Genomic DNA, 12507 nt, shown 5'->3' with positions numbered 1-12507 from the left:
AAAGTTTTCTTATTGAGAAATTCAGCAGAAATTAAATGAAGTAAATTGTGCTTATATGTCACTGTTGGGTTCAGTTATGTGGTGGCTGACAGGGCTGCGCTTCTTTTTGTTCACATATTTTTTGATTGGCAGCCATTATCACTGGTTTCACCGATCACACTGACTAAAAAGCATTTTATTTGGTACTGAACCAGCAACCCTAAGCACCCCTGCAACTGATCTGAGACACCCCTGCAACTGCCCTGAGGCACCCCAGGGTGCCACGGCACACAGTTTGGGAACTACTGGCTTAAGCTATATCTACTCCAAAGGAGCCACAGGCTGGGTTCCAAATGAAGCATAAAAAATCTTCAATTCTGATGCAGAGAGGAGGTGACCTTACTGGTACAGTAGACTTAAATGGGAAATCCCAGCAAGGTTTTAGACCAAGTTTGCAAAGATCATCCGTATGGAGATTTAGACCTCTGCAATGCTGTAGTGTGCCAAGACAAATCTTGGAATATTTGTACATTCACTCATTAAACTCTATGTTAGATTGTGGAATATCGTTGGGTAGGCCACTTTTCAATTGTTGTGGTGTAAACAGCTATTAAAGGGTTAAGCTGGGTACACACCTATAAAGTGCTCGGCCCGATCACCCAATATCAGGTGATCGGGCCGACGAATGTATAAAGCTGGGCATCCACTATACAACTTTCTGTCAGGTATCTGTCCAATCTGCATGTGGAGTAGTGTCAGCTAACCACACTGAGTCAGTGGTTTATGCTATACAATTTGGGTCCTGCACGCACACTCACTTGGGACGATTGAGACGCTTAGAGGAGACGGACCAGCAGACACAGCCACTGGGTAAGTTCATTCCACCTACTGAGACTGCATTATAGTGTCCACACGTTTATCCTGATACTGCGTTCCTCTTTTGAGGTGAGTTTGTGCGGAGGAGGCGACACCAACAGCATTGGGTCTATATAACATCTCTACCCGGTCAGGGCCGGATTAACAATGGGGCGGGTGGAGCTACAGCTCCAGGCCTCCCATTGAAAATAGGCCCATAGGAAACTGACAGCCGTGCAGACAGGAAAAAAAAAACATTTTTTTTTCCCAGTCACAACCAACAGCCCAGCTCACTCACCTCCTGGCCGACCGAATCTTAGCCCTCACACCCCCTTGGTCCTCCTCTCCTCTCTGCTGGTGGACACACACACATGCCGGCTGAAGCCCCGCCCACCTCGGACCCGCTGAAGCTCCGCCCCTAGTCACCCGAAGCTCCACCCCCTGGCCATCTTGCTCTAAAGCATTGTGAATGCAGTAGCCTAGCACATGAGGGAAGGCAGCCCTGAGCACAGCATGATGAACTTTCAGCACAGCAGGTCAGTGTAATTCTAGATCCCTGTGAACTTATGTTTCCATATCTATCTATCTATCTATCTATCTATCTATCTATCTATCTATCTATCTATCTATCTAGTTAGTTAATCAAGTAGTGGACCAGCACTCAATCTCTTCCTATTGTAAAGTGCCCAGGTGACCTCCTCTATATAAGCGACTACAAAGGTAAATAACAGGAAACTTTGGAAGTTATGTGTGACATACTTTCAATACAAGTGATTTATGAGACCATGAGTACCGCCTGTTATTTACCTTTGAAATATATATATATATATATATATATATAGGACCGTACGGAGGGTGGTGCGGCCGGTGCCTCCGCACAGGGCAGAATCCTGCAAAGTCATCGGCCTCTTCCTGCTGGGCTCCGGAGGTTTGCAGGAAGTGACCTCCTGGAGTGCTAAGCGACAGAGCAGCACAACTCTAAAGAAATCCCTGCCCTCCACCCGACGGCCGGGTGAAAAGGCATGCACATATGGGAAGTAGGTGGCGGTGGGGGGAGTGAGAGGGGCGGCAGTACAGCACAGAGCGCACTGCCGTCCTGCTACGGCACTGTGTGTGTATATAATATATTATATATATATATATATATACACACACACACACACAATTGGTAGGCTGCCACTCCTGTGCAAAGTATTGTGCCATGGTGCCTGGTGTCCTCCTAATTACCTTTTGCCTGTGAAGGGAGTGGACCATGTAGCAGTCGAATGGGCTGCACTCAGGTCGGCTAGAATATAACACTAAAATTCGGTATCAAAATTGCAGAACCTGCACTCATTCTCTCTGTAATCCCTCACGAAAGTATGAAAACAGGTTCTGAAATATTTAAAATGTAAATGGATTTTAGTGTGCTTTATACAAGCTGTTCAGAGTGCTGTCCGTTCGACTGCTATTTTATATATATATACACACACACACAGTAAGCGGCCTGGCAGATTACTGGTCCTGTCCCCTAAATTCATGATGTCATGTCATCGCACAGGGGGGCGGGAGTGTCATCACCTGGAAGTGTAAAGTGCAGCACTGCCGAGAGTGCCCTGAGGATGCTGCACAGACTGCAGGGTGTCTGTCTGAGCAGCACTGCATCAGCGATACTGGCAGCAGGATGCTGTTCCAAGCAACCTGTTTGCCAGTGTCAAGGGCGACGGTGCTACAAACAGCGCACACCTCTAGATTGGCACTGTATACAGTCAGAAACGGTGGCACTCACTTTCGCCATGATTGAGACATCAAAGGTCTATGATCAACATTTCAGTCCTCTGTGGACTTTTACCAAGAACCCTCCAGAGGACTGAAACATTGATCGGGCCAATAATTAGTGTATATGCAGGAGGGCTAGCCAATAAACATCTTCAAATGCTCCTGCAATGGTCAGATAGCGTGTTCTGCACACACTATCTCGTTCCCAGAATGGTATTTAAATGCCGGCAGCTGTTTAGCCAGTTCAAATACCGACTGCGGATGCCCGACAGGATGAAGATCCCAACTAAGGCAGGTAAGTACTATTATCCTCCCCTGTCCCCGCCCCCTAACCCTCCCTTAGGAGTACCTAACCATAAAACTCCCGGGGTGGCAGCGGCACGCAATAGGCCCTTCATGAATTTCAGCTCCAGGCCCATGTGGACATTAATCTGGCACTGTACCCGGTGTGTGAAAACTCTGCCTCAAGTTCTTGCCCACCAGCTATGCAACATGCACCATGATTAATGTAATTTAAATGGATGAAAGACACTCAGTCCTGCTGAAGAGTGCTTCACTTACTGATACAGGGCTTCATCCGTAATGTGAATAGATGCTGTGCGCATGCGCACAACATCTATTCTCGCTCTGCATACACGCTGCTCTGCATTGCAGAGCAGCGGTGTATGCTTCCCCCAACTTCTCCCCCACCACGGGACACTGCGGCCCGCCGGCGGGACAGTCCCAGAAAAACGGAACTGTACCGCTAAATGTTCGACAGTTGGGAGGTATGGTGTACCCACTCTAACATAACCATCTGAAGGTGGGAGGTCTCCTCCTAGCACTCTAATCCCTGTCAGATGTGTTATATCAGTAACAGTTCTTTGTATGTAAAAGGTCATTGCCTGTATTTATGCAAGTTGGTAAAAATCTTCGTGCTGTTGCTTTGTCTGCAGCGGTGCAATCACTATCGCCAGCTCACCTTATTGCAATACATAAATAATGCTTAATTGATATCAGGATTGTTTTTCTATCACTGGGCAGCATCCTGTGTCTGCTCCTCACATATCTGGTGCAGTCATACAGGATGTGGTCACTTAGTGATGCAGGGAGAGATGTATCAAGTCTTCCAAAGAGTGGATTGCAACCAATCAGCTTCTAGTTACATGTATCAAGTACAGTCTATAAAACGTTAGGTAGAAGTTGATGGGTGACGGTTTAATACATTTCCCTGAGTAACTGGAAGTATAGAACCGCCCCTGATTAGCGTTTTTCCTGGTTTGTTAACTCAGCACATTTACGGATTTATGGTCCAAAATGTAGTCTCCTTATTAATCTCGCCAAGACTGACAGTGACAGCCATTCACCGGGAGGCGGCACAGCAGTACGCATGCGCACACGTGACTGACAGTTGATGAGCTGCATCGTGGGGATGAGGCCGTGTATGTAACACGTGACGTGACACCCATGGGCGGATGCGAGAACACGCGTGCGTGACGCAGTGACAGAAGGGGGCTGGCTTTATCACGAGGTGCCGATCTCTACACGGCTTTTCTGGTTGCGCTGATAATTGATTCCGGTAGAGGGACCGGAGCTTGCTATCAACCCCTATAACTGTAATTTTCCGTTCGCCTCAGCGGCTCAGTCACCGAGGATCGGATCCCCGTGTCCATAGCGTTGCGGGCGGGCCGCTCCGGTGACACAGCGTGCCAGTGATCAGCAGATGGTGGCACGCGGCGGTGCTGTCCTCTGATTGGTTGGAGATGCTGCGTCGCGCGCTGGGGGCGGTGACGGTGGGCGGAGCCCGCTTCTTACAGGGGTCAGTAGTAGCAGCAGCCGCTCAGAGCCGGGTCCGAGTGAGAGTGTGCAGTGCCCAGCATTACAGCAGGTGAGTGGGGAGCATCAGGCTGCACAGCTGTCCATGCATGCTGGTGCCTGTACAGTGTAACACCTTGTAGCCCATGGGTGTATGGGGTGGCAGGGGTATGGGACAAGCTGGGTGCTAGAATGGAAGTGCAGAAGAGGTGCAAGGAGTGGAACTAGTGTTTCTTTTTTTTTTTCCCATACTTTTCATTTTCATAAGCTATTGTACTCTGTTATCAGGTAAGGTGAGTGCAGTGCTATGGGCATATTGAAGACTGGCAATGTGAGCAGGATGTGATAATGACCTTTTCCTATCTCCTCTCACCACCATGAACAGCATGAAGATAACTTTTCATGTTCATACATCTGGAGACACTACTCTACAGCACTGTCACCTTCCAAAATGTTCTCTTTTTCCAGCACAGCTTCCCACTTACTTACCACTGCAGGCAAGCACTAGGGCTGATATAAGTGATGAGCAGGCTGTTTGTAAACAGATATTTAAGCAAAGGACCGGTAACTGCGACAGGGAGATAAATGGGAAATTCAGCAGCGGAGCATTTTGTATTGGGTGGAAGGGGTCATGTTGGGGGTTCAGCATGAACTCTCATGTTGCAGCAATTGCTAATAATATGATTGCAGAACCTTTACATATATGGCTGCTTATTTATTTGCTGATATCTCCACATTGTATTTTGGGTCTGGTGGGCAGCCTGTAATCACCATTGTTGCCTGTTGTAGAGAACTTTTAAGTCCTAGTGGTTACCAATGACAGAGTGGAAAAGTTACCCATAACAACCAGTTATCTACACGAAAGTGATCATGTAGACAAGCGAAATGCATACCATTACACAGGAGTTCCAAATGGCCGCTAATGTGGCGGTTTCGACAAGAACACGTTGTAGGGAGGTTCTATGGAAACAACTAATATCAGGATACAATGCCACCTGTCATATCCAGGGTGATGCTGGACTGGTACAGTGTTCTCCCCAGGCTGTTTTCTGTGGGCGCATCGCCTGGCAGAAACTGTTTACCACCTGGCACTTTCCCCCGCCGACCCTGCCCCCTGCTGTGGAACACTGGCCTCTGAAGTGACCGGAGGCTAAAGAAGCCTCCAATCGCTTCAGAGGCAAGCGTTCCCAGTGATGCACTGCGTGGGTGATGTCATGACGTCACCTGCGACGTGAGGAGCCTTCCCCGCGTGCTTGCTGGATCTAGTTAGATCCAGTTAGAGTGAAGGAGCGCGAGCGGCGATCAAGTTAAGGTAAGTTCTGGGCTGGGACCCGGACCAGTCTGGGGGCACTGCCTAAGGGGCACTATTTAAGCCTGGGGGCACTGCCTAAGGGACACTATTTAAGCCTGGGGACACTGCATAAGGGCAAATTAAAACTACAGGGGGCAATGCATAAAGGGGAAAACTACAGAGGGCACATATACAGGGGGCACTGCATACAGGGATAACTACAGGGGGCACTGCATAATGGGCACTTTTGACTGAGCGCCAGTGGGGGAGCAGCCTGAGACCTGTCGGGCTGGAATGGTAATGGCCCCCACCCGGCTACTTCTTGATGCCACCTGGCTGGAAAAAAATTCTGGGGAGAACACTGGTATACAGAAAATTTGGTAACCCGGTTGGACTGGCCGGCCCAGAGTCCATATCTTAACCCCATTGCGAACCTATGGGATGAATTGGAGCGACAGGTGCGTTCTAGGCCGACTCGACGTTCTTCAGTGTCACAATTGGTCACTGTACTTAAAAACATACCACCTGCTGTCCAGGAACTTGCGGACAGTTTGCCAAGAATGGTGTCTGCAGTAATCAAAGTACTGATGTCAATAAAATCTCGTTGATCTATTTGCTGGTAGTGTCCAGTCGCTTTTGTCTACATAGTGTATGAACTGTCATTTTATTTGGGCAACTTCTCTCTAAGGTTTGATACTACTCCCCCATAGCATTTAGTGCTGTAGTCTATCAGGAAGTAAACCTAAGTGTTGTTTTCAGCAGCGAGCGGACAGTTGCAGCCATGCCTGAGGTAGACACAGACCTGTTGGATGAGAAGCAGGTTCAGCTGCTGGCAGAGATGTGTATTCTTATTGATGAGGATGACACAAATATTGGGGCAGACACAAAGAAAAACTGCCATCTCAATGTTAACATTGACAAAGGTAAGACCATTAACGTTAACCCAAAATGCACTTACTGTTGGGCTAGGTTGTTTTCCCCTCTTTTTTTTTTTCTTTTGCTTTCTTAAACTACTAGCTACACTTTACTACCCTATTTCCCTTTGCTGGAACCAGGTAGCTATTTTATAAAGTCTGCCTTCTAGTTGCATTTAATTCTGTAATCCGGTTGTCTTGTGATTGATACAACCCCCTAACACAGCTAGCCAAAACTACTATCAAATCAAAGAGATTGGATTTAAAATAATTTTGTGGGCATAAACTAGCACAGATATGTTTACTCACTTTTCAACTTGATGCATTTTGACGCAACCTCAAACCTTTACTGCTTGGTTATGAATTGTGTGGGGATAGCAGATAAGGGTGCCTTTGTTTTTATTCATTGTGTGAAATACTTTCAGGACATAAAGCAATTATAATTATTATTATTGTAACAGGTGACACTTTGGAGTCATGTGAGACTCCAATAAAGCTGGCCATACACCAGATCAACTGTCCTTCAACCATCCAACTAGTTGATTGGTTGGAATGAAAATCCAGTAATGCACGGGAGCAAATGACAATCAGCAATTTGCTCCCAAACACCAGAAACCATGAAAAAGATCGTTCAGGTAAGTTGGTTAATTTTGATTTAAAAAAAACTTGTCTGAACAACAGCTTTCGTCCGTTTTCCAGTGTTTGGGAGCAAATGGCTGATGATTGTCATTTGCTTTCATGCCATACCGGATTTGCACTCCAACCAACCACATAGTTGGATGGTTGGAGGAAATTTGGTCTGGTGTATGGCCAGCTTTAGTCTAACCTATATTTAATTCTCATAGCTCCAATACAATGATGTGTATGCAGCGAGCTCGTGAGAAAGATCTGCAGAACATTGGGGGCAGTATTACTATGTTTTACTCTTGCTCTTGTACAGTACATCTTAGAATGGTCTACTTTGTGTTTATTACAGGTTTGCTGCACCGAGCCTTTAGTGTTTTCTTGTTTAGTACGGAAAATAAACTGCTGTTACAGCAAAGATCAGATGCTAAAATCACATTTCCAGGTTTGTATTATTGGAAGATTGAAATAAAGAACATAATCTAAGATTGTTTTGCATGGTTTTCTCCCTCCGTACCAAGATTTCTCAACTCTCTCCTTACCCAGGCAATTAGATTAAATGAGCTATAGTGGTTAGAAATAGGCACCAATGTGTTTACCAGGCTCCTCCTGATTCTGAGAACTGGGTCACGGTCTTTTCGGCTGGTTAAGTGTTAATCTGCCAGAAGGGTATGCTGTAATAGTTCCTTCCTATTGGTCTACTCATGCTGCATTACTACAGCACTGCTGAAACTACAGGGAAAACTATTTCCGTGTGCAGTTCCCAAGTCTATGGGGAAGGTGGAAGCTGTGTAAATTAAATGAGCACTCCCAGTTATTTCTTATGGCCTAAGGACACTGTCTGTTAGTCTTGTTGAGAACCATCGCCGTAGTCTGTGTACTTCAGATTTTTATTACATGTGTGTAGTGTTTATTCTAGAGGGGCACGTGGAGCCAGGGCACCTGGCTGGCAAAAGGGCACTTCTAAGGTGGGTGTGCCCAGAAAGGGGGTGTGGTTATTTGACAGGGGGATGTCCTTGAGACATGCCCCCTTTACATCACTGTGGGTGTGACCAGCACTCACGGAGATGCTGAGCTGCCCCAAAGATCTCCCTGCAGTGTGAGCCAGTGCTGTGCGTTCGTGTACAGCATCAATTCACTCGGTGGTGATTGGACACTGCGACCCGCGGGTGAGGACGGCGTCTGGTAGGCTGATTCAGCGGGGCGACGCCTTTAGGACATGGTGCATTTAAGCATTTTTAAATCTGGCAGGGCTCGTCGCCCTGCTAAATAAGCCTAGCGGGAACACTGTGTAGTTAGTTTTTGCTTCAGTTATAAAATCAGAATATATTTTCAAAAGTGATGACACTGAAATGTGAACACAAATTAGTTTGGGTTGTGAGTTGATGGTTTCTGACCAATGTTGTTGGACCAGTAGTGTTTTGCTCCTGTACATCTGCCATCTGTGGTCCCCCTATTTATTGAAAAAAAAATCCTCTAACATTGCTCTTAGACCATTGATTGTTGCTAACCACCGAAGTTTGATGGCCAACCCTGAAATATGTTGTTAATATTCACTTAATGATGAATCCGTGAAGAACTTGGATGTCTGTTTGTGGCTTGTGTTTTCAGGTACACTGGTCTGTGCTGTGTAGCGATCAGCTGATTTAGTGGCAGCATGACATGTGCTGTGTAAAAGAGATGGGCAGGTCCCAATAACCATGGTGTTTTATCAGAGTGAGAATGGGAAGGATTAAAATAGCAATGATGAAACAAATGATTTGGTACAGATGTCACCACCAGCAAATGCTGTTGTACACAGGCGATGGACCACTGCCTCCATTAATTCTACATTTAAGAAGCCTTTTGACACTTGCTCCAGTTAATTGATGTTCTAGGAAACTGCTCACACTCCAGTAGATGTACCGTAGCTAATGAAGTTTATACTACAGCATTGTTACATGAATTATACACACATTATAGGTAATACACTTTTATTTTTTTAAATGACCTATGTGCAGATGTACTAAGCATTGAATAGAGATAAAGTACCAGTCAATCAGCTCCTAACTGGCATGTTACAGGCTGTATTTGAAAAATGACATTTAAGAGCTGATGGGTTGGTATTTTTATCTATCTCCACTTTATCATGATCCAAGTCTTCGTACATCTCCCCGAGTCCTTTATTCTTTTACCCTAGTACAGAGGTTCCCAAACATGGTCCTCAAGGCTCCCCAACAGTTCAGGTTTTAGAGATATCCATGGTTGAGCACAGGTGACTTAATTAGTACAACAGTCAATTTGATTTAACCACCTGTGCTCAACCATGGATATTTCTAAAACCTGAACTGTTGGGGAGCTTTGAGGACCGCGTTTGGGAACCTCTGCCCTAGTATATATTTTAAAGCACGCCTGTGTTCCAGATGGCCTCTTGTATTCATTCCTGTGTCATGGTGTAGGTTGTTATACAAACACTTGCTGCAGTCACCCACTCAATACCCCCTTGGAAACGGAGGAAGAATCAATAGGAGTGCGGCGAGCAGCACAGAGACGTTTGAAAGCCGAGCTGGGAATTCCAATGGAGCAGGTAAAACTTACTATACTGTAAGAAAACAATTAAACCTGTACAAAGAATAATGGAGCTTATAAGGTAACAGTAGAAAATTAATTAACCCCAACCGTTTATCTCTCCAGCTAGTATATGGTATTATAATTGAAGATATCCAGGCTTTTTAAAGTATTACCATGTCTATCATTGGATAAACCATTGTAATTCAGGAATCCTTAACAAATGGCTGTAATGAACTCCTTAATCATGTGCTAGTTTTACTCTTTAAAAAATAATTTAATTCTTACTAGAATTGCATTAGTCCATTTAAATGTATTTGTAATGAATCACTGTCTTGCAATTGCTATTTTATGGCTAGAATCTGTGTTTCATTATGGCATTTAGTGAAAGAAGAATTACACTTTACTTAGATAATTCTGGTTTAGGATTTGGAGTTATTGCTACAGCCTTAATATTATAGATATGACTGTTTGGCACCTCCCCCTTAATCTTACTTTGCATGTTAAGGTGCCCACACACATACTGACTGTTCATCCAATTTGGCCAATTTCGTCGAATCGTGACGACAGATCATGTTAAAAATGGCCAAATCGTGAGTTTCTACTCTTGATCACGATGCCGATGCTCGTCGTACCTCTCATCTTCAGATCTGCCGTGCTGTAGGGCAGATTAGCCAATCTGGGATACAGTGCACTGGTTGCAGGATAGATCTTAAAGGTGCCCACACACATAGCGATATTTTACACGATCTGGCCGATTCCGACGCATTGGAACGACAGATGTGTAAAATATGGCCAAATCGTGAGTCCCTACTCACTATCACGATGCGATGCGCGTCCCCGCTGGTCACACATCGCATTGTCAGATCTTCCCTGCAGTACGGCAGATCTGACAATCTATGACACTATGCACTGTGAAAGTCTGGATGCAGGGGAGATCGTTTGAAGATTGGACACCAAATCGTGTGGAGATCGTGTGCTGAGCTGCCAGGGAGAGTTTCAAGGGAAATCGTACACATCGGCAAATCGTGGGCAGATCGGTATGTGTGTGGGCACCATAAGTCAGATTGGACATTTTTAACTCCAAATCGTGACCACGACTGCCTAGTGAGAGTTCAGGGGAAATCGTGTACATCGGCTGATTGGGAGCAAGCCTGTATGTGTGTGGGCACCATTAGAGTCCTGTATATCAGTGTAATCCTAGTCTGGGGATCTGGTGCATTCCTACTATGTTAACCTGGATATCACAAGCTACAAATGAGACTGGGTTATTTTTATTTATGAACACTAACTTTTATAGCATTGCTTTATAGGGTCAAACACTGTAATAAAACAAGGTTGGGTGTTGATTAAGAAAAGCTTGTGTCTGTTATTTTTGTGCCATGTGGAATATGGATCCAGCCTAATGGTGGTAACCTTGTATAGGCTTTAGCAACTATCTAGAAAGTATGTGGTCCATTCTTTCTCTTGCTCAGTAAATTTAAAATTGATTTTACTTTTTAAAAAAGGCAGGTATAAATTGATTATATTAGGAAGTAACTCGAACAGACATTATGTTGGGTTCAATCAATTTGTTTATGTATTATGATACGAGAGAATAGCTATATAAACTGGGCCGGATCAGGCTTATTTTCTACAATGTCTGCACGCTTCTGCTGTACCTGCTGTGAGCTGCCAGATAAGCCACACGTTACTGATATGAATGATTCTCCAGCACTAACCTGGAACAGGCTCCTGACACTTTGCTTGCTTTTGTGTCTTGGCTATATTCTTTTTCTTAGTGTAGTGGTGACCATTGAAAACAAATTTATTACATGTCCTTTTAAATTGCAGGTAACACCTGATGAACTTCACTATCTAACAAGGATTCATTACAAAGCTCAATCAGATGGTATCTGGGGTGAGCATGAAATAGACTACATCCTATTTGTACAAAAGGATGTTGCACTTGATCCAGATCCTAATGAGATCAAAAGCCATTGCTACGTGTCAAAAGAGGAACTGACTGAATTACTAGAAAGGGCTAAACGGGGAGAGGTGAAAATCACCCCGTGGTTCCAACTCATTGCGGACACTTTTCTTTATAAGTGGTGGGATAACCTGGAGAATCTGAAATCTTTTGAGGATCATAAAAAAATCCATCGAATGTGAGCAGCACAATGCGGAGACTGTGCAGTGCTGTGTTGCATGCAGTTATCTAACTGTTCCCGACACTATATGGAGGCTGCCAGGAGTACATACTGTACAAATAGACTTACATGGCATTAACTACTACAGGACCACTGAAATTCAGCATTTAGGATAGCAGAACAAAGTCTTTAACATTCTAAACTGTTCTCCTTTTAGCGAGAAGATTAATAGTTATGGGGTACAAATGAGACAAATTGAGTTTAATCTATAAATTGAATTTACACTTGACGAAAAATAAAAATGTTCATTCTTGTCTGTAACAAGTCTTTGCCATAATGATTTAATGTTTATTAAAAACATTGAAACCCTATTCCAAAGGGGATGTAGTTGGCATCTCAAAGTTAGGATGCCGACTGTCACAATACCAACACCGGCATCGCGACACTCAGATTCCCAACATATTGCAGGTGTAAGTATTAGGGTCAGAGAGTGGGTGTAGGGTAAGGTTTATAGTAATTACAAAAATCTGTTGGGATGCCTCTGTCGGTATTCTAACGGCCGGGACCCCGTGTCCAGCCCTTCCCAAAGGCTGGAGCAAGTTCCTGAGATAATCTG

General features: G+C 44.8%; 1 protein-coding gene across 2 annotated transcripts; it reads left to right on the top strand.

Annotated features, from left to right (window-relative positions):
* The first annotated feature begins 4013 nt into the window (after positions 1-4013).
* Positions 4014-12215, top strand: LOC148507893 (isopentenyl-diphosphate Delta-isomerase 1-like). Of its 2 annotated transcripts, none has more exons than XM_088445407.1 (5): positions 4014-4459; positions 6437-6600; positions 7568-7660; positions 9654-9781; positions 11596-12215. In XM_088445407.1, the coding sequence occupies exons 1-5, from the start codon at positions 4335-4337 to the stop codon at positions 11911-11913; spliced, it is 828 nt and encodes a 275-aa protein (XP_088301533.1). In that variant the 5' UTR covers positions 4014-4334; the 3' UTR covers positions 11914-12215. The 2 variants fall into 2 exon arrangements, with proteins under 2 accessions (XP_088301533.1, XP_088301534.1); XM_088445408.1 differs by having other exon boundaries at positions 4016-4459; positions 6440-6600.
* The last annotated feature ends 292 nt before the right edge of the window (positions 12216-12507 follow it).

Source organism: Taudactylus pleione, unplaced genomic scaffold (assembly GCF_031769625.1).
Source record: "Taudactylus pleione unplaced genomic scaffold, aTauple2 ptg000380l, whole genome shotgun sequence".
NCBI classification, from domain to species: domain Eukaryota; kingdom Metazoa; phylum Chordata; class Amphibia; order Anura; family Myobatrachidae; genus Taudactylus; species Taudactylus pleione.
Note: the sequence above shows the minus strand (reverse complement) of the source record. Positions and strands in the feature narration are given on the sequence as shown.